The 24,046-nt window shown below is 41.6% G+C and overlaps 1 protein-coding gene across 2 annotated transcripts in view; it reads left to right on the top strand.

The window, feature by feature from the left end:
- The window catches only part of GXYLT2 (glucoside xylosyltransferase 2), a 39,152-nt gene extending 15,423 nt beyond the window's left edge, over positions 1 to 23,729 (top strand). Inside the window, exons 2-7 of one of the 2 annotated variants that reach the window (XM_061618609.1) lie at positions 9,074 to 9,266; positions 9,541 to 9,672; positions 16,228 to 16,371; positions 19,250 to 19,373; positions 20,725 to 20,897; positions 22,436 to 23,729. In XM_061618609.1, coding sequence (XP_061474593.1) covers positions 9,074 to 9,266; positions 9,541 to 9,672; positions 16,228 to 16,371; positions 19,250 to 19,373; positions 20,725 to 20,897; positions 22,436 to 22,618 — 949 coding nt within the window. In that variant the 3' untranslated portion in view covers positions 22,619 to 23,729. Of the gene's footprint in view, positions 1 to 9,073; positions 9,267 to 9,540; positions 9,673 to 16,119; positions 16,372 to 19,249; positions 19,374 to 20,724; positions 20,898 to 22,435 lie in introns of both variants that reach the window. The other variant, XM_061618608.1, reaches the window with a different exon arrangement.
- The last annotated feature ends 317 nt before the right edge of the window (positions 23,730 to 24,046 follow it).

Raw genomic sequence — 24,046 nt, 5'->3', positions numbered from 1 at the left:
AGAGAAGTTGCTGTCCTTGGTAACCACCCGTCTCACCTCAATGGCAAAACTCTGCCATAAATAAACATTGTATAAATATAAAATTCCCCTCCAACCCAGTGAATTTCAAAGATAACTGTACTTCAGGGGAATATCTGCTTTTCCCAGCACAGATTTAAAGGGAAAGCAGATATTCCTCTGTGGTAGAACATGCTCTGCATGGTGAAGAAATCCCTGGATACTCCAGTTAAAAGAATCTCAGGTAGCAAAGCTGGGAAAGCCCTGTGCCCGAGACATTGCTGTGAGCCATAATGGATGCAACTGGGTTAGATGAATCAGCCTTTTATTTATTTATTTATTTATTTATTTATTTATTTATTTATTTTATTTGTATACTGCCCTATAGCCGAAGCTCTCTGGGCGGTTTACAATATACCAAGTTGACTTGGTATAAGGCAGCTTCATATAGTTTAATATGTCTTCATGGCATTGAGAGAGGAGCCCTAGCTGACAAAGTGTCTGCCCCATTGACAAAGTGTAAAGGTAATAAGTGAGTTAGGTGCCTATGTGAGGAGAGTTAAGTACCACTTATTTATTATGTTAAAGTATCCAGAGCAAAAGGATTGGCTTGTATCCAGCATAGCACTAAGTCACTTGTTTCAATAGTGCAAGGATTTATCCTAGTGCAGTGGAACTTTCCCCTATCCCCTTGCCCCCTAAATCTGTTCTGGGGTTTCCCGCAACCCTCCAGAGCATATCTGGGGAAGGTGTGGGGCAACTTGAGATAGGTGTATAGACTTCATGGTGACTTGTCTGCCTGGTGCAAAGATTGTAGATGCTGCATGTCTTTTAGGTAGACTGGTAGATAGAGTTTGGGAGGAGCCAGTACTCATGGTGCATGTTGGCACCAATGACACTGGGACAAGTAGTCATGAGGTTTTGGGAGCATCATTTAGTTGGAAGCTTAAAAGGCAGGATCTCCTCTGAAATGCTACCTTTTCTATGAACAGGGCCAGCTGGACAGGCACAACTAAGGAATCTCAGTGCGTAGATGAGATGGTGGTGTCAGGACAAGGAGTTTGGATTTGTTAGGCACTACTGAACATTTTGTGATAACCTGGGCCTGTACAAAAGAGATGGATTCCATTTGAATCAGAACGGTACCAGACTCTTGGCGATCAAAATAAAAAAGGTAGCAGAGCAGCTTTTAAACTGATTGCTACAGTAAAGCTGACAGGAGCCATCCACTTCAGTATGGTTATCAGGCTATGGTCTGAAGGCACATGAGGCCAGCACCCTGCTGAAGCAGGTCTGGCCAGTGCCTGGATAGGAGATGGCTTGGGAACCATATGTAAGCTGCCTTGGGTTTCTATCATGAAAAGAAAGGCGGGGTATAAATATAATAAATAAATAATAAAAAATAGGATTGTCCAAATAGGAGAAAGGTAGAACTAAGCAATGAAAGTGCAGAGGAGAATGATCGCAATTCAAAAAGGCCAAAGTACCATAGGCTAAAACCCACATGCCAGAGACATTTGGAGAGAGACACCATTGTATAGTTATTTATATGCTAATAATAGTAACCTCTGAGTGATTATTTTTAAAGAAGAACGTAGATATAGGGTCCATAAAAGTAACATGGGGAGGTCAGTGGGACATAATTATATCTGGATACAAACTCTCTGACAAGGACAAGAAAGGGCATACCAGAGGGGGTGTTGCTCTGTGTCATATAGCTGGAAATCCCAGAAGGGGCCGACTCCTCCACTGAATGCCTGTGGATGACAGTATTGGGCCCCAAGAGCAATTTAGTGCTGTGGACATACTATTGCCTCCCTGTCCAAAATGCCCTCTAAATCTGCTCTGGGGTTTCCCACAACCCTCAGAGCAGGTCTGGGGAAGTCATGGGGCAACTTGTGATAGGTGTATAGACTTCATGATGACTTGAGATGGAAAATGAAATCAAGGAGGTGTCCAAAGGAGAAAATATTGTATTAATGGGAGACTTCAAGACTAGTCATGACAAAGAACGAAAATTTCTAGATAGGCTAAATGACTGTGTCTTAGAACAGTTGATCATGGAACTGACAAGAGGGGAGGTGACCCTGGATTTCATCTTAAGGTGGCTCCCAGTACCTGGTGTGAGATGTGTGTTTGAACCAATTAGGAACAGTGACCACAGTGCTATCAAATTACAATATAAATGTATGTGATTAATTGCCAAGAGAGTCCAACACAGTCACATTTGATTTCAAAAGAGGAAACTTCTCAAAAATGAGGATATTGCGGGGGAAAGAAATTGAAAGTGAAGGTCAAAATTTTAAGCCTTTTAAGTGAAAACTTTTATTCCAGTCATTATGTGTATTGACCTAGAAATTGTATCTATATATGTTTTATCATTTGTGTTTTATTGTATTTTTGCAATTTTGGGATGTTTCATGGGAAGCGATTCTCAAAATAAATAAATAAATATCTAGGAAACTTGGGGGTTCTTCACAACTACAACGAACCTCAACTAGAAAGCAAACTACATATTGGAAAGGTACCACCAAGGTTGACAGCACAGTTAGCAAGCAGAATCAAAGATTCCTCCTTTAAAGATCTTTGAAGGGGTGGGGGAACTGCTTCAAAGAGCACTTGATTCCTGTCTGAGCATGAGAGCATGGGGACTATCTGAAAGTGTTTTGCAGCACTGCTTGAAGCAGTCTCAACCCCCCTTTTAAAGATCGCTGCTTCAAAGAGTGCTTTCTTTAAGACAGTCTCCAAACTTCCGCCTGAGCATGGGATCACGCCTTTGAACGGGGAGGGGAGACAGCTTCAAAGAGCGCTGGAAAACAAGCACCTGTTTCTTCATTACTGTGTATTGGAGCAATCCCTGTCAGAGCAAATATTTGCAACTCAGCTGTCGGTCATGTGATATCACAGTGATGTCATGTGATTAACAGGTGGATTGCCCCACCCACCTGTCACAGTTGATCCATGAAGCCAAAAAGGTTCTCCACAGGAGCACATCACTAAAAATGTTAAGACTGACAATTTAAAACATTCTTTAAACGTAGCTAGGGAGGCACTTGGACCTTTGGATGACAAGGGAGTCAAAGGCATGCTGGCCATTGTGAAAACAGAATGCTGGACTTGATGGGCTTTTTGTCTTATTGAAAACGACTCTTCTTATGAACAATACTCATACATAGTTGTCAGAGGGAATGCACATTCAGAGCTTAGGGGTAGCCACCAAATTTCTCTGTATGTGCTCTTGCTGGTTCAATATGGTGCATGGATAGGATAACACATGAATCACCGTTCCCCACCATCAGTTTAATAACCTGTGTTAAGTCATTTAAGCTCTAATTTAATTGTCACAGACTATACCTTTCCATTTTATTAGCATTTGACTCCCAACTTCTTCATTTTACACCCTCTGTATGTGTGCCTGCCAAATGAAGATACTGTAGTCCACGAAAGTGCACTCTAGTGCACAAAAGCTTGTCATAATCAGTTTGTTTGTCTTTAACGTGCCATGAGATACTTTGTTGTTTTTGCACCATACTAGCACCATAGAATAAGTTCCAACCTAGGCATTATAAAACACAAGAAAAACAGTGTAAGTTGCACTATAACTAACACTTTCTGCTTATAGCAACTCTTCATTTTTGGAACAAACTCTGTGTTTTGTTAATCGTGCTTTATAAAAGGGGTGCTTAATGCTGTCACTTTTATTTTGAAATAGGAGCAGCCAGGAAACCCCAATCCAGTACCAGGACCCCATTAAGGGCCCACAAATTGCTTCCTTAACTGTTACTGTATTTGCCCTTGAAGATTTGCCCTTTTTTTTATGTGTATGTGTTGTGGCCTGGCCTGTAAATACTGTTTCGTGCTATAAGTACTGTTGGATTATGGGGAGTGCATGTTAAATGTTAACATTATTACTGTTTTTAGTAGCTGCTGAAGGGCACTGTTAACAGTATTTTTTGTGTTCTGGTTAGGTGAGGTGGGTTAACTCTGCTTTGTATTTATGAAATATTGGAGTGTTGTGCTGGTTGCTTTAGGCTGCATGTTTTGTGGTAGGCTGAACTGCAGCTGCATTCCTGATATTTTGTAATTTCTGTATTTCAGCTTCATATAGATGGCTGAAAACATAGCCTTTTGACTAATGCATTGTCATGTGTGGTGTTGCGTCTAATGTGAATGGGTTTCAGTGTCTTAAAGAGGGCAATTATGTGGCCCCTGGTAGTGCCTTCTCAGTTGTTCCAGACCTTAGTTAAGCTAGCTATGCCAGAAAGGGTACACAATTCTGTTTTAGGAGGTAAATAAAATGTAGAAGAAGGACAGAGGTTGTTGATTGGACAGAAGCGTCCTGCAGGCTCGGAACCTCATCTTCACAACCTTCTTTTATGATCTTTCTGTTAATACCAAAGTTTGCCTTTCAGAAATAAATGAGGTGGTGGAGAGGCTGCATGCTGGCCTCTGAATTTCTCGGAGGTTGAATTCCAGGGAATCCCTCCCTCTGGCCCACTAAGCCCTGACACCAGCAACGTCAGGTGCCAAGAAAGGCAGCTTTGTTGATGCTGACAAAGGCTGCTTTGTAGAACAGTTGAGCATCGGGTGAAGCAGCTTTGCCTCTTGTCTTCTCTGCCTTTATCTCTCCAGATCATCCTCTCTCTGCCCCCTACCCTTCTCCTCTGTCCCCGACCCGCTGGTTTTACTGCAGCACTCCCAATTTCTGTTCCCTCCTTCTGCTATACAGTAGGGCACCGCTTTATGGTGCTTAGCTTAACGGCGGTTTGCGGCGGTCTCAATTAGACGCAATTAGACTAAAACCCCATTCATACGGTGCTTGTTCCGCTTTTACGGCGGTTTTCAGGCATCGCGCGCCATTCTATTCAATGAGTTCTGCTTTTCAGCGGTTTTCACTTTTCGGCTGGGGTCTGGAATGTAACCCGCCATATGAGTGGGGCCCTAATGTACAGTGCCTTGCAAAAGTACTCAGACCCCTGACCAATGCTCTCATATTACTGAATTACAAATGGTACATTGTCATTTTGTTCTGTATGGTATTTTATTTTGAAACACTGAAACTCAAGATCAATTATTGTAAGATGAGCTTGGTTTTATGTTGAGAAATGTTTGTAAGAAACATAAAAAACGGAAAAATGTTGCTTGCATAAGTATTCAACCCCTGTGCTGTGGAAGCTCCCAGTTTACACAGATGAAATAAATTGCCCTATCGAGGAAACAGTTACCTTACCATTGGCACCCACGTGTGAACTATTAAAGTTGCTGTCACATTGTCAGGATAAAACCCCCACTGTTGAAGGATCACTAGTCAGGCTGTGGATCTGAATGAAAATGAAGACCAAAGAGCATTCTACAGAAGTGAGAGATAATGTGATACAAATGCACAGATTAGGAAAAGGGTACAAAATAATATCCAAGTGTTTAGATATCCCAGTGAGCACAGTTGGATCAATAATCAGAAAGTGGAAGCTGCATCACACCATCCTGGCACTGGCAAGAAAAGAGCATCCCACAAAACTCAGTGCTTGAACAAGACTTGTGAGAGAAGCCACAGAGAGGCCAACAATCCCTTTGAAGGAGCTACAGAGTTCAGTGGCAGGGAGTGGAGTAATGGTGTACCAGTCAACCATATCAAGAGCTCTGCATAACACTGGGCTGTATAGGAGGGTGGCAAGAAAGAAGCCGTTACTCAAAAAGTACCATCTGAAAGCGTGTCTGGAGTTTGCCAGAAAGCATGAGAGTGCCCCAGCTGCGACGTGGGAAAAGGTTTTGTGGTCAGATGAGACCAAGATAGAGCTTTTTGGCCAAAACTCAAAGTGCTCTGTGTGGTGGAAACCTAACACTGCCCATGCCTTAAGACATTCCATACCTACAGTGAAGTGTGGTAGTGGCATCATCATGCTGTGGGAATGCTTCTCATCAGCCGGGACTGGGCATCTTGTTAAAATTGAAGGAAGAATGGATGGAGCAAAATACAGGGAAATACTGCATGAGAACCTGCTTCAGTCCACTAAAAAACTGAAGCTTGGGAGGAAATTCCCTTTTCAGCAGGACAATGATTGCAAGCACAAGGCCAAAGCAACACTGAAGTGGCTCAAGAACAAAAAGGTGAATGTCCTATAGTGGCCCAAAGTCCTGATCTCAGTCCATTAAGAATCTTTGGCTTTCTTTGAAAATTGCAGTCCAGGAGTGACGTCCAACCAACCTGAACAACCTGGAGCAAATCTGCCAAGAAGAATGGGCCAAAATCCCTCCAACACTGTGTGCAAAGCTGGTACGTACCTACACCAAAAGACTTAAAGCTGTTATTGCCGCGCAAGGTGGCTTTACCAAATATTAATTTGTGTGGGTTGAATACTTATGCAAACAACATGTTTCCATTTTTTATGTTTCTTACAAACATTTCCCAACATAAAATCAATGTCACTTTACAATAATTGATTTTGAGTTTCAGTGTCTCAAAATAAACTATCATACAGAACGAAATTAGAATGTACCATTTGTAATTCAGTAATATGACAGCATTGATCAGGGGTCTGATATGTCAGTCCCTCACACCCTTTCTCTTTTACAACCCATCTTCTATTTTGTGAGATATGGCAAGTCTGGTGAGCTGCTTTATGCTCCATGTTTCATGGACGGTTGAGTTGCAGCTGTCAGTATTTGTTGTGTTGCACCATGTGCTGTATTGCTTGTATTCTGTGAATTCTGTATTTCAGCTTAATACAGATACCTGAACAGGGAAATTTTAGACTAATGCATTGTCATGTGTGGTGCTGCATCCAGCTTGAATTGATTTCAAATGTGACTCTTGGACCCCCAAGCACATTGTTGCACTGTGAATGAACCTTTCACTGGTCCAGTCCCAGCGTTTTCTCTTTTCTGTCTAAATGCTGTTTGAGAGGAAGCAAATTGTTGTAACTCTTGGTTCCTGCAATCCTTCAGAGCTGAAGCTGGCTCCTGGGCCAACTCTGTGGCACCAGATCCAGAGAAGCTGCTGCCATGATGATGAGAAACTGCTCCCCACCGCCACCAAACACACATTCTTAAGCTTCAGGAGGAGTGAAGCATAGTTCCACTCTTCGAAGAGGTCAGGGGTCCTTTCTGTCTGGTGCACATAGTTATTTTATACCAGGCCAGGGGCCAAACTAGATGTTATGTTAAATAACATATTATGGGGAAAAAAACACAAATAGCATCAATTTTTAAACAGATGTAAATAGGCCTCTGGGGTTGGCGTGGTGTGTGCTGATAATTTTCAGAATCACAGCAGGTGAAAAGGGGAAAGTTAACCTTTTCTTCCCCAATGCAGCCCTGAGGGAAATTCCTTCTCTGAAATCCCCTATTGGGGCCAGTGTAGATTTTAAAGTAGCATTTCCATGAATTCATTGCTAAGATGGCAGGCCACATATAAAATTAGTGTCCCTGTTTAAGGACTATGTTGCTGGCACAAAACATTTTAACATTGGTGTAATAAACAGCTGGAGTTTTCTACCTGCGTCAGTTGCAGCACATGGGCAAGAGCTATAGCAAAGCTTTAATTTTCTGTGTACAGCATGATTTAATGATGCAATTAAGAGTAAGCATAGAAGGAGACAAAATCAGGGCAATAAGAAAGGGAAAAGAGCACAATCTGTGCAAGCAGCCAATTATGTGCTTTAATAATTCAGTGGGTTTTGTGCTAATTGGCTGGAAAGTAAATACTATTTGCATAAGTGTAGTGTGCCATTATTTATCCACTGCAGAAACTGAGGTTTAATTAAGACAAAAGCCCATGGACTTTTCAGCAATTAATGAAATATATTACAATCCTGAACCAGTCAGGTACTGAATGCTTGTGTCCCTTTAGGCACAAGAAGATTTATGTTGCAATATGGAACAGCAGCTATTGCAGACTTTATTTTGATTTCTGGTGGGAAAGAAAATCCATTACCCTTACGTATGAAGTATCCCAATCACAGGGCTGTTGACATTTTTGCACCGAGAGAGCCATGATTCATTGATGACCTTATTTTGCATATAATAGTTCCTCTATGTAATCCTACTCTGCATTTCCATAGAATTTTGAAGTTTTTGGCAACTGGTTGTGTAAGGCAAAAGGAAGAAGTGTCAGTAAGTAGCAAAGAGCCAATAGAGGATGTGTGGGAGGAGAAGTGTGAATGAAAGCCATAGAAGAAGTATCTATGCTGGGCATATTAGAAACTCTTGTCCCCTAAACATTGAGGCCTTTGGTTTACAGCCATTGTCCAAATCTCTTTTTTTATTATTGATAGTTTCTTAGAGTTTTCACATTCTCTTTTTGTACAATATAACCATTCTATCCCCACTTTCCCTGGTTATCACCCTCCCCGAACCTGTAGTCTCCCTTGCAGAGATGGTTTTGTCTCTGCTACTCAGTCATTTGTCAAATCTTGTAATAAATGAGCACATGATGGATAGTTGATCAGATGAGGACTGGAGTGAACAAGTAGTAATTTTGAGAACTGGGTGGTTAGCCAAGTGAGGATTGAAGGAAAAAATAGTATTATTGAAACAGAGAGTCAAGTGACTAGGATGTAAGTCAGAAAGGTTCCAGCATCTGCATTATATCTTCACTCCTATTGGTTGCTGGTGTCACTCAGCAAAGAGTTCCAGGAATCCATTCCAAAATCTCCTGGAAACTTGTGCCTGCATGCTTGCAAATGTATCTCTGCAGTCAGAAAGGCTGTTCACCAGATGTGAGAGTCCGTTAAACGTTTGGCTGGTGATGCTTCCTGTAACAACTGAAGCCATCCAGATTTTGACAGCCATAAAATACATTTCTGAATCTTTTGCCTTAATTGCTGTTTGAAACATGAAACAAAAACCGAACTATGTGTAAGGAAACAATTGTACAATAAAGATAATCAAGGACAATGTTAGCACCTTAAAACTTGGGCTGATTAGGTGACCTAATTAAGATTACCCTGGCAAGCTCTTATAATCCAGCCTGAGAACACATCTCTTTATGCTATTGTACTTATTTAATATAAAGCCTCCAAAAATGATAATTGTATTTCACTCAAGCACATTTTTAAACACATATATGTATTTTTAGGAGACCAAAGGACCAGAAGCATTCTACAGCCCAGCTCTCGTTGTCTCAATGGATGCATCTGGCAGTTGTAGCATGTGGCAACCGGCTGGAAGAAACTCTCATCATGCTGAAATCAGCAGTTCTCTTTAGTAACAGGAAACTCAAATTCCACATCTTCGCAGAGGATTCCTTGAAGCCTGAATTTGACAGGAAAGTGAGTCCCCTTCACTGTTTTCTTTAAAAACAAACACAAACACACCACCACAACCAAATCTAGATCTTTGATTATTAGCTTGCAGATTCACTTAGAAATGCTCTGACAGCCACAAGTTAATGAGCGGATAAACTCTTTCTAGTAGCAAGTCCTCAGGAAAGCTCTCCCTGAGTAAGGGCTTTGTTTTAATTTGTTTGACTTTGTAGAGCAATAGCATTTCCCACAAACTGCCTCTCAGGAGTTCTAATCCACCTTTCCTCCTTGTGCTTTTCAGTTACAGGAATGGCCCTCTTCTTATACAAAGAAGTTTGAATATAATGTCTACCCAATCGCCTTTTCAGTAGGAAATGCTCAGGAATGGAAAAAATTATTCAAGCCATGTGCTGCCCAGCGTCTGTTTCTTCCGGTAAGGCACCCAGATTTCAGTGAGTGGAGTCTAAGGCTACAATCTTAACCCTGCTTATCTGGGAGTAAGTTGCTTTGCATTCCGTGGGACATTATTTTGAGTAGACATGGTTAGGATTGCAACCTAAGGTATCTCAAGACTAGAAACTCCATTGACCTTAGAAGTGTTGAGATCTCCCTCACGCACAGACTGAAATGGTCCATTTGCTGGCAGACCTGTCATACAGCTCCTCCGCTCCCACACCTCCTTCCAGAAGCCCAACAAGATGCCAATCTCAGTTTTCTTTTAGGTTGGGTAGGAACACAGGAAGCTTATTTATATTGAGTCAGACCATTGGTCCTTCTAGCTCAGTATTGTCTGCACTGACTGGCAGAGGTTCTCCAGGGTTTCAGACAGGGAACCCTCCCAGCCCTACCTGGAGATACCGGGGATTGAACTTGGGACCTTTTGCAGGTAAGGCAGATGCTCTACCATTGAGCTACAGCTCTTCCCTCCTCTGGAGGCGCTGTTCACCCCCACTGGCAGATGAGGGCTTTTTGCTCAGGACCATGGCACGGGAGGATAAATCTCCCCTCCAAGCCTGCTGTGAATGGTCGGCACCCCTTTCCCTGCTGGTGCTTATTTGCATTTTCATTTTAAAAAATGCAAAGGCACATTTAACATCACAGGTCGTTTAGCCCTAATCCTCTCCTGCTCTTAACTGAAGCCTGCAGAAAAATGAGCAGCGAGTAAGACTGTGGAGTACTTACAGTTGTACCAGGGTTGGGTTGCAGAGTTTGGCAAGCAAGCTGGTGATATTGAAAAGCATGCTATTCCAGTGTTAGGCCCTGAGACAGCACATCATAAGAGTTGGAGCCGACTCAAGGTGAATTGGCAAAGCCTAGGCCCAAGAGCAGGTAGACCAAGCTGTTCCTCCAGCGCTGATCGGAAACATCCTGTGATCTGAAAACTCTGTTGGTTGATAGAGCAGTGCTCTGCCTCTGAGATATGCTGTCCAGCAAGACTGGCCTGTCTCTTGCTGTCTCTGGGACTGATGTGTGATGAAGTTAGGGCACCCAGACAATGGTGTACATTATGTGAGGATTATGCATTTGGAAGCGTCCACTTGGAGAGCTGGTTTCAATTTTCTTCCTCTCCTTAATCCAGCTGAACCAGTTTTTCAGACTCGTGGGCTTGCTTCAAGGAGAAAAAAGATGAGTAGGGTGGAGCAGCATTCTTTTAATCTGGTCAATAATTATATAACTATTTTGGCAGCTGCTTGCTAGAGGTAGGTGGACTGGTCTTGTCCAACTTTGCTCTTCTGCTGAGTTTCTCCCAGCCTTTTTTAAAAAAATCAGATTCTGACTAGCAGAAGTTAGGAACGTAGGAAGCGGACTTCTACCAAGTCAGATCATGTGTCCACCTAGATCAGTATTGCCCACACTGACCGGCAATGGCTCTCCAGGGTTTCAGGCAGGGTTCTCTTCCAGCCCTACCTGGAGATGTCGGGGATTGAACCTGGGACTTCCTGCATGCAAAGCAGATGCTCTGCCACTGAGCTACAGTCTTTCCCCATAACTTAAGTTTAACCTGTTGCTACAGACCTGTGAATTCTACATCTCACTGTCAGGTAGATGCTCCAACTTCTCATTGGAAGTAACAAGCTAGCAGGAGCTATTTTTCTTGTGATGCCTGCTCAAACATTGCAAAGAACATCATGAAGTTATTAACTGACTTCCTCACTGCAAAATCTGGAACTGGAGCCTTACCACAGATACCACCCGTGATGCGCTGTAGTCAGCATCAGTCGTTCCCGGAATGTATCTCAAGAGAACAAGCTGATTCCTATGTACTGTAGAGTGAAAAGGTCCTACATTTTTGGCATCTGCAACCAGAGACATTTTCTTCAAGAACTGTAGCATCAAATTACAGTTTCAGCCCGTGTCGTTGCAACATTTCAAGGAATGGTTCCTTAGTGTTGAAATAATAAGCAACACAGTTTGTTCTCTTTCCACCCCACGCCCCCGGTATACTTTAATAAGTACTGTTAATATTCTGACAGAAGTAATAGATCATTTTCTCACAATATGCTTCTTATTTTAGAGCTCTTCAGATGGCTGCCCATTAACTACTGGGCTAAGTTCAAGGTTCTGGTTTTGGTGTACAAAGCCCTATACAGCTTAGAAACAGGATACCTGAAAGATTGTCTTACCCCTTATATACCCAGTCGATCAGTACGCTCACCTGCAGACACCTGCTGCAGATACCATCTTATCAGGTCTGTTCCACACAACATAGGAAATGGACTTTTAGTGTAGTGGCACCTATCCTTTGGAATTCCCTCCCCTTAAATATTGGACAGGCGCCATCTCTGTTATCTTTTTCAGTGCCTACTGAAAACCTTCCTCCTGCAACAGGCCATTTAAGTATAGACCTTAGCCCAGTCTGTGTCTGTGTTGGAATTGCTTTTTAAGATTTTTTCAGAGCTTTTTAAAATAATATGTTTCAAAAAGTGTTTTGTTTTAATATAGTTTAAAGTCTGTTTTTATGATGTTTTAGAGTGTTTTTAGTGTTTTTGTTTTATCACCCTGGGCACCTACTGGGAGGAAGGGCAGGATATAAATTTAACAATTAATTAATTAATTAATTAATTAATTAATTAACCCTATTACCCAGCCCATAGCTATAATATGTAAAGATGGGAGTGAATCCTGCTTAGGTCTGCCTTCTGACAATCAGTTCTCTGTTCCAGTACATGGCATTAAAGGATGCTCCTCTATTATATAATAGCTTTGTGATTGAGAAATGTGCTGTCTCTTATCCCTGCAGCGCTGTAATAGGGGACCTCAAACTTACTGGGCATCTCTCTTCACAAATCTGCTAAAGGCATAAGAGCTTGCATTTTGCCCAGGAGCTAGCAATCCTTGTCACGGAATTGTTTTAAAATATTGCCAGAATGTAAGGATCTCAGAGTTTCTTAGCTCGATCTCCTGCTTGGCCAAATCATTGGTGGACTCAGATATGGTCTAAGGAAGAGTTTGGCCTCCTACATCCATAATGAAATCTCTGTCTCTAAATTGCCTGCCTCAGAGGAAAGTGTTGTGTTCATCCAACAATATTTAGCTAGCTTCACAGGTTGGTGCATTTATATTTGGGTGGGGAACAGTGATATTGGAGGGGTCATGATAAATGGCGCTCATTACTTTCTAGTAGCGTTCCACACTTCGCTGCAACAGTATATGTGTATTGGAGAGATTGGGAATGAATCTATGAAAATTAATGAGAAAAAGAAAGCTGAGAAGTCAAGTGTCAAGTCAGGAGTGTGAGACCAAAGTGCCACCATTATCATAAGGGGAGTACAGCATATTGTCTTGATTACAGCTTTTCTGTAGAAGTGCCTGCTGTATGGAACACTTAACTTATTCCACCAATAGTGCAGCATGTGCTACTGATCAAAAACAAAAGCCCAGATAAGAACCAGAGTTTAAAAGAACAAAAATGTCTCTTCATATCCATTAAATAGGCTTTAAAAAAATATTTTCTCCAGAATAGGTTGTCTAAATTATTTATGTATGCAATCTAATAGTCTGCCTTCAAATGCAACAGATATTTTATTTAAAAGCCAAAGTATTGATGACTTTTTTCTGCTTATCCCAACCATTTCTTTTTCTTTTTCTTCTAAGCTTTGGACAATAAGATTATGAGCATCTAACTGTCCAAGTTAGGAAATGCTCTTACTGAATTTGAGATTCAAATATTTAGACTTCAAGGCTAGTCAAATGACAGTCAAGATTTTTCTCTGCTGAATATGTTCCATGAGTATCTTTTTAACATCACAGATGTGGTCACATACCTTAATACATGCTATCTTTATGGCCAATTTAAAAGTGCACATGATGTTATATGCCACATGTTCATCTTTCCCTTCTTGCAAGGAGAGCAGGGCAGCATACATAGGATTATGCCCGCTCTCTTGGCTGGATGACTGCGAGAGTGGGTGGGAGACTTGTCCAAGGCAACTTTGTGCATTATATATATACAGTGGGAATTGCTACCGGGGTTTCTTCCCACCTCTATACCCATACCTGAGCCATTCTGCCAGGTATCTAGTAAGAGATAGCTGGGAAAGAAGGCAAACCAATGGAGGGATTTTCTGCAACATTAGAGAAGAAGGAAAGTAAAACAGAAAAGAGGCACTCTGCTGCATTTGAAGAGAGATTGAAACCTATTCTGTGGTTTTTATGAATACAGTGTACTAGTTATGAATGGCTGTGTACAAAATCAAATGTCCACAAGAGGGCACACTGTGAACAAGAATCAGCAGACTGATTAGTGTTCTTTTCCCTTTTGATATATTGAGGTAACTAGTAAATCACCAACAATCTCTCATTACAGCTTTATCCAGTGTTTCAAAAGTTACCCTGGAAAGCCACTGCTGGTCAGAGCAGACAGCACTAGGTGGATGGACTAAAAGTCTGAATCAGGCATCACCATACAGTGCCTTGCAAAAGTAATCAGATGCCTGAGCAATGTTCTCGCATTAGTGAATTACAAATGGTACATTGTAATTTCGTTCTGTATATTTTATTTTGAAACACTAAAACTCAAAATCAATTATGTTGGAGGGATTTTGGCAGATTCTTCTTGGCAGATTCATTCCAGGTTGTTCAGGTTGGTTGGACATCGCTTGTGGACCGCAATTTTCAAAGAACGCAACAGATTGAGTGGGATTGAGATCAGGACATTGACTGGCTCACTGTAGGACATTCACCTTTTTGTTCTTGAGCCACTCCAATGTTGCTTTGGCCTTGTGCTTGGGATTGTTGTAGGGATGGTGTGTCTTGAGGCATGGGCAGTGTTAGGTTTCCACCACACAGAGCACTTTGAGTTTTGGCCAAAAAGCTCTATCTTGGTCTCATCTGACCACAAAACCTTTTCCCACATCGCAGCTGGGGCACTCCAATGCTTTTTGGCAAACTCCAAATGTGCTTTTAGATGGTACTTTTTGAGTAACAGCTTTTTTCTTGCTACCTTCCCATTTAGGCCAGTGTTATGCAGAGCTCTTGATATGGTTGACTGGTGCACCATTACTCCACTCCCCGCCACTGAACTCTGTAGCTCCTTCAAAGGGATTGTTGGCCTCTCTGTGGCTTCTCTCACAAGTCTTGTTCAAGCACTGAGTTTTGAGGGACTGCCTTTTCTTGGCAGTGCCTGGGTGGTGTGATGCAGCTTCCACTTCCTGATTATTGATCCAAGTGTGCTCACTGGGATATCTAAACGCTTGGATATTATTTTGTACCCTTTTCCTAATCTGTGCATTCGTATTACATTATCTCTCACTTCTGTAGAATGCTCTTTGGTCTTCATTTTCATTCAGATCCACAGCCTGACCAATGATCCTTCAATAGTGGGGTTTTTATCCTGACAATGTGACAACAACTTCAATGGTTCACAGGCGGAGGCCAATGTTAAGGTAATTGTGTCCTTGGTAAGGCAATTTCTTTCATCTGTGTAAACTGGGAGCTTCCATAGCACAGGGATTGAATACTTATGCAAGCAACATGTTTCTGTTTTTTATGTTTCTTACAAACATTTCCCAACATAAAACCAATGTCATCTTACAATAATTGATCTTGAGTTTCAGTGTTTCAAAATAAAATACCATACAGAACAAAATGACAATGTACCATTTGTAATTCAGTAATATGAGAGCATTGGTCAGGGGTCTGAGTACTTTTGCAAGGCACTGTATATTCATATAATGTCTTTTTGCTAATTCTCCTTCAGAAGTTCAGACCACACTGTGGATTCTGGCCATTTAAGAATAATTCATGTGATCAAGACAGTCAACAGAAGATGACAATTATCAGGAGCAGCCTGGAAGTTTGAAACCTGTTATCACATTGTGCTTCTCTACAGCAAGTTCTTTCCCATGCCTAAAATGAGGACCACCATTTAGTAACCCATTGTACAGCCGAGCTATTACCTGGTTATATGAGTTGGCAACCTCTTCTAGCAGTACATTCTCATTGCAAGTCTTATCCTTTCAGCATTGTTTTTTAGAAATGGGTTTTATTGTTTATATTTTGCAATTGTGAATCTTACTGATGGGAGATTTCATTTTATTTTATATTTCTGTTAGCTATTTTTAAAACTGAAAGACTAAGTAGAAATACTTTAAATAAAAATAAGATACATTCCCTTTTGCAAACCCCTTATTCTGTCGCCTTCTCATTCCCCTAATACTCTTGTGAGCCAGAATGCAGTAACTGGCTCACTTGCCCAGTTGACCCCGAGGTGTTTATACTGTATGTCTCTATAGGATGTTAGGTCAAAATGATGTGTTTTCTTACATGTATTCACAGCATAAATGAGAAATCAGCCTGTCATCAGTCTTTTTTGGTCTTCTTGATGATACTGTGTATGTATGTTTGTTTCCTCTACATGCTTTCTGTTCCAACTCAAAAGATGATTTTAAAAGATGTAGACTCCCTTTTATATGTGGACACAGATGTCCTATTTTTGCGACCCATTGATGACATCTGGGGCTTTCTGAGAGCTTTCAATTCCACACAGCTGGCTGCAATGGCTCCAGAACATGAAATACCAAAGATTGGCTGGTACAGTCGCTTTGCTCGCCACCCATATTATGGAATGACTGGGGTCAATTCTGGTGTCATGCTGATGAATTTAACCCGTATAAGAAATGCCCAGTTCAAGGTAAGAATAGGGGTTTTTGTTTTGGAAGTAAACGTCTTTCTCATACCATCAAATTGGGACTGGGTTGTGCTCCTTTTGTTTTTGGCTACTTTTTAGGAAACGTTCTCACAGTTTTATACAGATGACTTTCCACAGACTGAAAAACCAGCTTGGACTGTTGTCTTCAGAGTAACTTATTTATTTATTATTACATTTCTATTCTACCTTTACTCCAAGGAGCTCAAGTATGTGGTTCCCTGCCCATTTTATCCTTACAACAACCCTGTGAGGTACGTTACGCTGAGAGATTGTGACTGGCCCAAGGTCACTCAGTGAGCTTCCTGGCTGAGCAGGGATTTGAACCCTGGTCTCCCAGGTCGTAGTCCAACACTCTAACCACTGCACTGGGTGCACTGACTGCCAGAATCACCTAAACAGCTTCTCAGATTGGCCCATAGCCAAGCGATAGTTAGCTTGGGCTGGCTGTGTGAAAGCGTTCTTGGAGGCTTTCGAGTGCTGTCACACTGACATCACTAGTGTGGCCTTTGTTGAGCAACATTCTTACGGAGATGCATTTTGCATCTTCCTGCTCATCGAATTAAGAAAAAAAGAACAATGGGGTTGCATGCAACTAAATCATTGAGTGCATGGAATGGTTTCTGTGAGCCCAACACAACTTCCCCTCCTCCTCTCCCTGTGCATCCCACAAATCTGTTCTGGGGTTTTCGCCAACCCTCTGGAGCAGATTTGGGTGTGGTATAGGAAGAGAGAGGGAGGGGAAGTTGTGGTCATGGAAGCTGTTTCACATGTACAATGTTTTATTTGCATATAACCCTACATATTCTTCAGGCAGTTTTCCTGGCAAGTTTTGGGTCCCAGAATGTAAAATAATTTCAGCTCTTATTTATAGATGCAAAAAGCAAAAGGACAATGATGATGATGATATTTATATCCCTCCTTTCCTCCAGGGAGCTCAAGTGTACAGACTTGAGTGTTGGAGTACAAACATGATTCTCCTCTTCCTGATTTTATCCTAACAACAACCCTGTGGAGTAGGTTAGGCTGAGAGACAGTGACTGGCCCAAGGTCACCTAGTGAGCTTCATGGCCGAGCTGGGATTTAAAACCCTGGTCTCCCAGCTTCCAGTCTACATCACGCTGGCATGAAGATTCCAGACCTTCAAATGTGACCACAGTATTAAGGCATTTATGGCAATAATTTCTGCACATGAGATCACAGGAAGCTGCCTTATACCAGGTCACATTATTTCTCCATCAAGCCCAATATATTTTGCTCTGACTGGCAGTGACCTTTTGTATCGCCTCCTACTTGATTCTTTTAACTGGAGATGTGGTATTGAATCTAGTCCTTTTTCATGAGTGGTAAAGCACGTGCTTTACCACTGAGCTGTGGCTTCTTCCTATAAAATTGTTATAGCTTCTATAAAATGGCAGAGCTACTTTGGAGGGTTTTTTCAGGAAAAATAGAGACCACCTGTTGAGCCTCTGTGGTTTGGTTTGGTTTGGTTTGGTTTGGTTTTTTACCACAGAGCATGGGGCCAGATTTCTTCTCTCTGAACTGACATCATAAATGGAAGTAAAAGAAAGGAAGCTAGAGTGACTACAGGTGTATTATGTTCAAGCTGTGTTACTACATGGTCTTTTTTTAACTGCATATATGTAAACATAGAGAGTCAGTGTGGTGTAGTGGTTAGAGTGTTGGACTATGACATGGGAGACGAGGGTTTGAATCCTCACAGAGCCGTTAAGCTCACTGGGTGACCTTGGGCCAGTCACTGCCTCTCAGCTTCAGAGGAAGTCAATGGTAAATCACCTCTGAATACTGCTTACCATGAAAACCCTATTCATAGGGTCACCATAAGTTGGGATCGACTTGAAGGCAGTCCATTTTCATTTTCATGTAAACATGGATGCCACTTGGAGGCACAATAGTGCTGTGCCAACAGAGATTCGCTGCTGGTATAGCACAGTGGGGAGGAGAGCCTGGCTGAGAGTCCAGAGTCTGTGAGTTCAAATCCCCACTCATGTCTCCTGGGTGTAAAAAGGCCAGTTAAAGATCACCCCCACAGTGAATGGCTCAGGGGTTATGTGCCCTGCCACCTGTGCAGCCGTGGGCAAACTGCATAGTCCCAAGGAGCCCAGTTGCCCCCCAGCTGGCAGTCGTGGACAAGGAAGGAGCTGGCTTGTGCAGCTGTGGCAGGCTTAGCAGGCCGTAGCCAGCTGGGGAGGACTAGCCTCAGAGGGAGGCAATGGTAAACCGCCTCTGAATACCGCTTACCATGAAAACCTTATTCAGAGGGTAGCCATAAGTTGGGATCGACTTGAAGGCAGTCCATTTCCATTTTCAACAGAGATTCAACAGGCACCTTCTGTTTTAACTTTTAAACATCTGCTTCTGTTCCAGCATGCTAATGCAGGCAATTAAGAATATGTATTTTCACAATAGTTGACCTTTGTTTTATTGTATTTTTAATGTTTTTATTGTATATTTGTTGCTTTTCATAAGTTGTTGTGAACCACTTTGATGTTTTTAACAAAATAGCATTATACAAATATATTTATAAATAAAAGGAGGCTATAATCCATGCTTCTAATCATTTTTGGATTTGATGGCCTTTCACAGGCAGCCAAATACATAGTTGCTTGAACGGTCAATTGCTGGTACAGAAACATCTTGTCTGAAGGTGCCGGCAGGCAGTCTGCATAGTTTTCCTTCATGGGCTCCCTGTTTAGGCAAGCTGATGATTTTGTCTGAAGCAGCTCTTCCTTTCTGTGCTGTTTGGTTCTGGGAACCTGGAAGGTTGCTCACCATTGCTATGCCTTACTCCTGCTATGATTTCTGTTAGTACTACTTTTTATCATTTATCCCTATCTTTCAGAACAGCATGATACCGACAGGCCTGACATGGGAGGAGATGTTGTACCCTTTATACCAAAAGTACAAAAACTACATTACATGGGGAGACCAGGACTTGCTCAATATTATTTTTTACTTTAATCCAGGTAAATGATGCACAGATTGTGTATGTGTATATGACAGATGTGTGTATATAATCTGTTCTTTTTGTTTCCTTGGAATATGTGACAGAATGGCATGTAGACTGTCCACGCTCTCTGCCCCATTGGCCTGAATTATTATTACTGTGAAAGATAACAGATTGTCATCATTTCAATAAATAAATAAATTTTGCCACTTATTGTTCACCACTTAAAACCCTTCTGCATGGTGACTGTAACCATGTAGAGAGCTGTTAGCTCTTGTGTGGCTTGAACCCAAAGGATTGCTGTGGTACTGTAGAGAAATATAGAACACAGTAATATTCATTTTGCTGTGTGACTAGGGCCAGGAATGAATAGCTCCCCACATGGCTTGAGCTGCTACAGTGAGTGTTTTTGTATAATAATTGGCTGTTTTCAGCTGAAGGTTTCTGAGTAGGAAGTCTTAAAAATTGCATGATCACGATTGCAGGTTTGGAGTAGGGAGTGTACCAGCCTCAGGACTGTCAGGATATGGACATACTAGCCCATTTCCCTGTCTCTCATTGGCTCAGGACTCAAGTAGTTCCGCTTCCCTTCTGACACAGCCTCAAGGAGACTTCCATTTAAAAAAAACTGCAATTATTTGCTTTGTCTGAACCGTGTTTAGTGTAAACTATGGTTTAGGTAAGCAGTCGGTAACCTGTGACCCTCCAGATGTTGCTGGAGAATAACTCTCATAATCTTTAACCATTGGCCATGCTGGCTGGGGCTAATGAGAGTTGGAGTCCAACAGCATCTGGCTGGGCATAGGTTACCCACCCTTAGTTTAGGGAAACACGCTAAATTCATTAACCCTGCTTTTATTGTTTCCATAGTTAACACTAAATACAGTGTATCTGGATTTGTATATAATGAGTAACTCTTGTTCATTTGGAAGCAAAAGCTTCCAATTCCAGCCACACTGAAGGGGGAGAGAGGCAGGGAGCATGCAGGCGAGCCTGAGGTTCATTCCTGTAGTATTAAGTATGGTTTATTGTTGCGTTCAAATGCAGCCATTGACTTTTCTGCATGTATACTATTTGTTTAATCTGTTCTTATTAGAAAATTTCCAAATTCTGCTCAGCCTTCTGTTCCTGCTCTTTCCAAAACTATAACTCCGAATTGTGTAACTAGAAAAAAATCTATTGGAGTTAAATATATACATGTCTTGTCTCTAATTTGTATAGCTTTTCTTATTTCAGAATTTAGATTTTCTGATCACATTTTGAAGATTTTGTGTTCAGTGCCAAATTCTAGACATTGGTTAGTAGTTTCTCCATGCCATGTGGTCATTTTTTTTCTCCTTTTCCATCTTTGCTCAAACTGGGCTTTCTAGAATGTCTGTATCTGTTTTCTTGCCAATGGAACTATCGGCCAGATCACTGCATGTATGGCAGTAACTGTAAAGGAGCAGAGAAAGAAGGCATTTCCATTCTCCATGGGAACAGAGGTGTCTACCATGATGATAAACAGCCTACTTTCAAAGCACTGTATGAAGTAATACGTGATGTAAGTGTTGCCCTGCCAAAGAGCACATTTTCATACCATGTTCTGACATGTGACTTAGTTATAGTACATTATTTCATGTATTTCTGACTTTCCTTCAAAGAGCTCAAAGCAGCATAAATGGCCTCTTCCCCCACCCCCTGTGTTTTACCCTCATAACCAACCCTGTGAGGTAGGCTGTTTCCACAGTGAGCAGTTACTGTGGAATAGCAACATATTATTTACTCACTTTTTACAGGGCACTTGGTTCAATGTCATTAACAAAACATTCTCCTGTTTTCCCTTTTCCCTTGTTCAGCTTCTGTTTGTTACCTTTCCCCCACACCCATAACCCATAAAATCCCTTATTTAACTGAACAGAATAGCTGTGTAATTTCCCCAGGTATAAATAATATTGCTATTCCGCTAGTGTCATGGGCTGTATATATTGCTCATCCATTTTTCTAATGCTTTTTCTAACTATTTCCTTCTCTATGGTCCATGTCTCCTCTCTTGGAATTAACTCTATCAATTTAACCATTCCCTTTCCAAACAGTATTACCTTTATATCTGTTTCTATCCCTGCCCCCCCCAAAAAAAAACACAAATTGCACTAAGAAAGGGAAATCATGATTGGGAGTGGAAGGGAGTATTTAACCCATTTCCTCACACAGTGGTACCAGTGCAAATAGTCTCCCTCCCAACATCTGGGGGTGGATAAAAGGGGCTGCCCACTTAGCTATAGGATGTTAGAAGTGTGGAAATTGCTAAAGCAGAACAGTAGTGATTGAATTCTGCTAAATCATCTACATCTGGAAGCACTCATAGTGACTTGCTCAAAGTCACCCGATGAACTTAGTGACAGTGTGGGATTTTGAACTGGATCTCCCTGATTCTAGTCTGACTTTCCAACTACTACCTGGCTGTTGGGAACATTCTAGCAGCAGTACCAGTAGACTGACCAGGCCCAACTTGCTAGCCCAAGTTTGGAACAGCCCAAATTCAGTTCAGAATGTGTGAAAGCTTGAGAAGGTTCCACACACACTAACTTAAATAGATTGTCCTAATTTTAAGTACTGTAATAGCAAAGGGGAAAGAGGAATGAGAGCTATGAGGTATTGATGGCAAGTATTTTGGGTGGGGGAAGAAGTTGAGATTAAAGTTTATGTGAGGGGGGAAACATGATTTGTGTGCATAAAGTCTCATTTCAGTCTCCAGTGTCTCAAATAGCAGATCTGGGAAACACCCTTGCCTGAGATCCTAAAGTGAGACTGTTGACCAGAGTTGACAGTACTGGGTTAGATGGACCAGTGGTGTGATTTGGTATAAATTAGCTTCTAATTTTGGACAGGAAGCTTTGAAAATCCCTCTTTCTTCTGCATAAGAGAGGGGCAGGCACATCAGCAACTTATGCTGATATTGATTCGCCACTGTATGGTACAAAAGTTATTGTCAGCTTGTTGTGAATTTAAACCTCTCCCCAAGTTAAAATTGACAGGAAAAGTTATAACAACAATTATAACAGATATTGTTTGTCTTTTTATCCATTTTTTGTTCTTTAGTTTCCCTTTGAAGACAATATCTTCCAGTCAATGTACTATCCTCTCCAGTCGAAATTCCTTGATGCTGTACACACTTTATGCGGGCGAATTCCACAGGTTTTTCTAAAACAAATTGAGAGAACCATGAAGAAAGTCTATGAACGCCAAGTGATCATCAACGTTGGGGGCAACTTCAGATTATAATCATAACAGTATATTTTGATATAGTTTTCATCTCTTTATTCAGTCCCCCTGAGATAGATTATCTTAAGGGAGAACGACTGTTTTAGGCTGCAATCCTATACACACTTAACTGGGAGCAAGTCCAGTTGAACTCAGTGGGTCTTACTTTAGGGTAGACATGTATAGGCTTGTAAGGTAGTTGCATCTTGAGCAAAAATGCCAGTCAGGGTGTTCCTGTATTTGTTTGGTATTAATGGTGTGAACACAGTTAACGAGGCTGATAATAATGGATGTGAACATGGCTAAAAATCTAAAAAATTCATCAGAAGGTGTCAGAAATTTTTGGAAACGATTGTTAAAGCTAATTTGATTCTTATTGTCTTGTTTGAAGGCGACAAAGCTCTAGTCTAGACACATCCCATTTCAGAGTGTACAGATGACAGCCAAAAGTTAGTATGTGAGGTTTCAGCTACCCAGGAAAATGAATGTCTTGAGAGGTAGAGACAGATATTGGGTGAACTCTGAATTTCTCTGTAATTCTGTGAGAAGGCCACTGTCCTCTTCAGAGTTATTCCTTGTACTTGAAAGTAATTGTGGGGACTATGCTTACAGGTATTGCTTAAGTTTTGTAGTAGAAGGAAATGCATAACGCTTCCTCATTTAATGCATTCTTGTTGCTCTTAATGCTTCAATTCCTAGATCTTGCACATTGGCTTTTGATACTTCCCATGCTAACATCTGTCCTCCATTGGGGCTACCAAAGCTAGTGTGAGAAGTACTCATGTGATTCCAACATTGTGTGTTAACAGTCTAACACCAGAGCCAGCTACAGGAAAACAGGTTTCCAGCAGCAATCATACCACAATAGCAAGTTACCAATTGAGCATTAATTAATGTGTAGGCTACTTGGTTTGAGATAAACATGAAACTGAAGGAAATTCATCACAGTTGCTTGTTTACATTGCACTGTTATATTAGAGACAAGTCTACATATTCTCTCTACAACAACAGGGACATTGCTACTGTACAAGTGCACTTAGATTGTACTTAGAAGGGCACAATCCACCTGGAATGTCTCTGCAAGTCCCATTGAAGTGAATGGGAACTACATAAAATAAAATGTTATTGCTCAGCTCTTTGCATGTGAAATTCGGTGTGGCTTGATAAGGGACAGTTCCAGGGCCGGATTAAGCTGAGGAGAGCCCCTAGGCTGATTGGTGTTTGGGGGGCCCTTTTCCTCTTAGGCAATATGCGCGCGCAGGTTTGCCATCAATCAAGATGACGGCCAAGGTTTCCCTAAGGGGCTGAAGCCTCTGCCGCCATCTTGGTTGATGGCAGCAATGCGTGTAGCACACATGCGTGCCATCAACCAAGATGGCGGCAGAGGCTTCAGCCCCTTAGGGAAACGTCGGCCACCATCTTGATTGGTGGCAAACCGCAAAAAACAGC

Source organism: Rhineura floridana, chromosome 3 (genome assembly GCF_030035675.1).
Source record: "Rhineura floridana isolate rRhiFlo1 chromosome 3, rRhiFlo1.hap2, whole genome shotgun sequence".
In the NCBI taxonomy this organism is placed as follows: Eukaryota; Metazoa; Chordata; class Lepidosauria; order Squamata; family Rhineuridae; genus Rhineura; species Rhineura floridana.
Note: the sequence above shows the minus strand (reverse complement) of the source record. Positions and strands in the feature narration are given on the sequence as shown.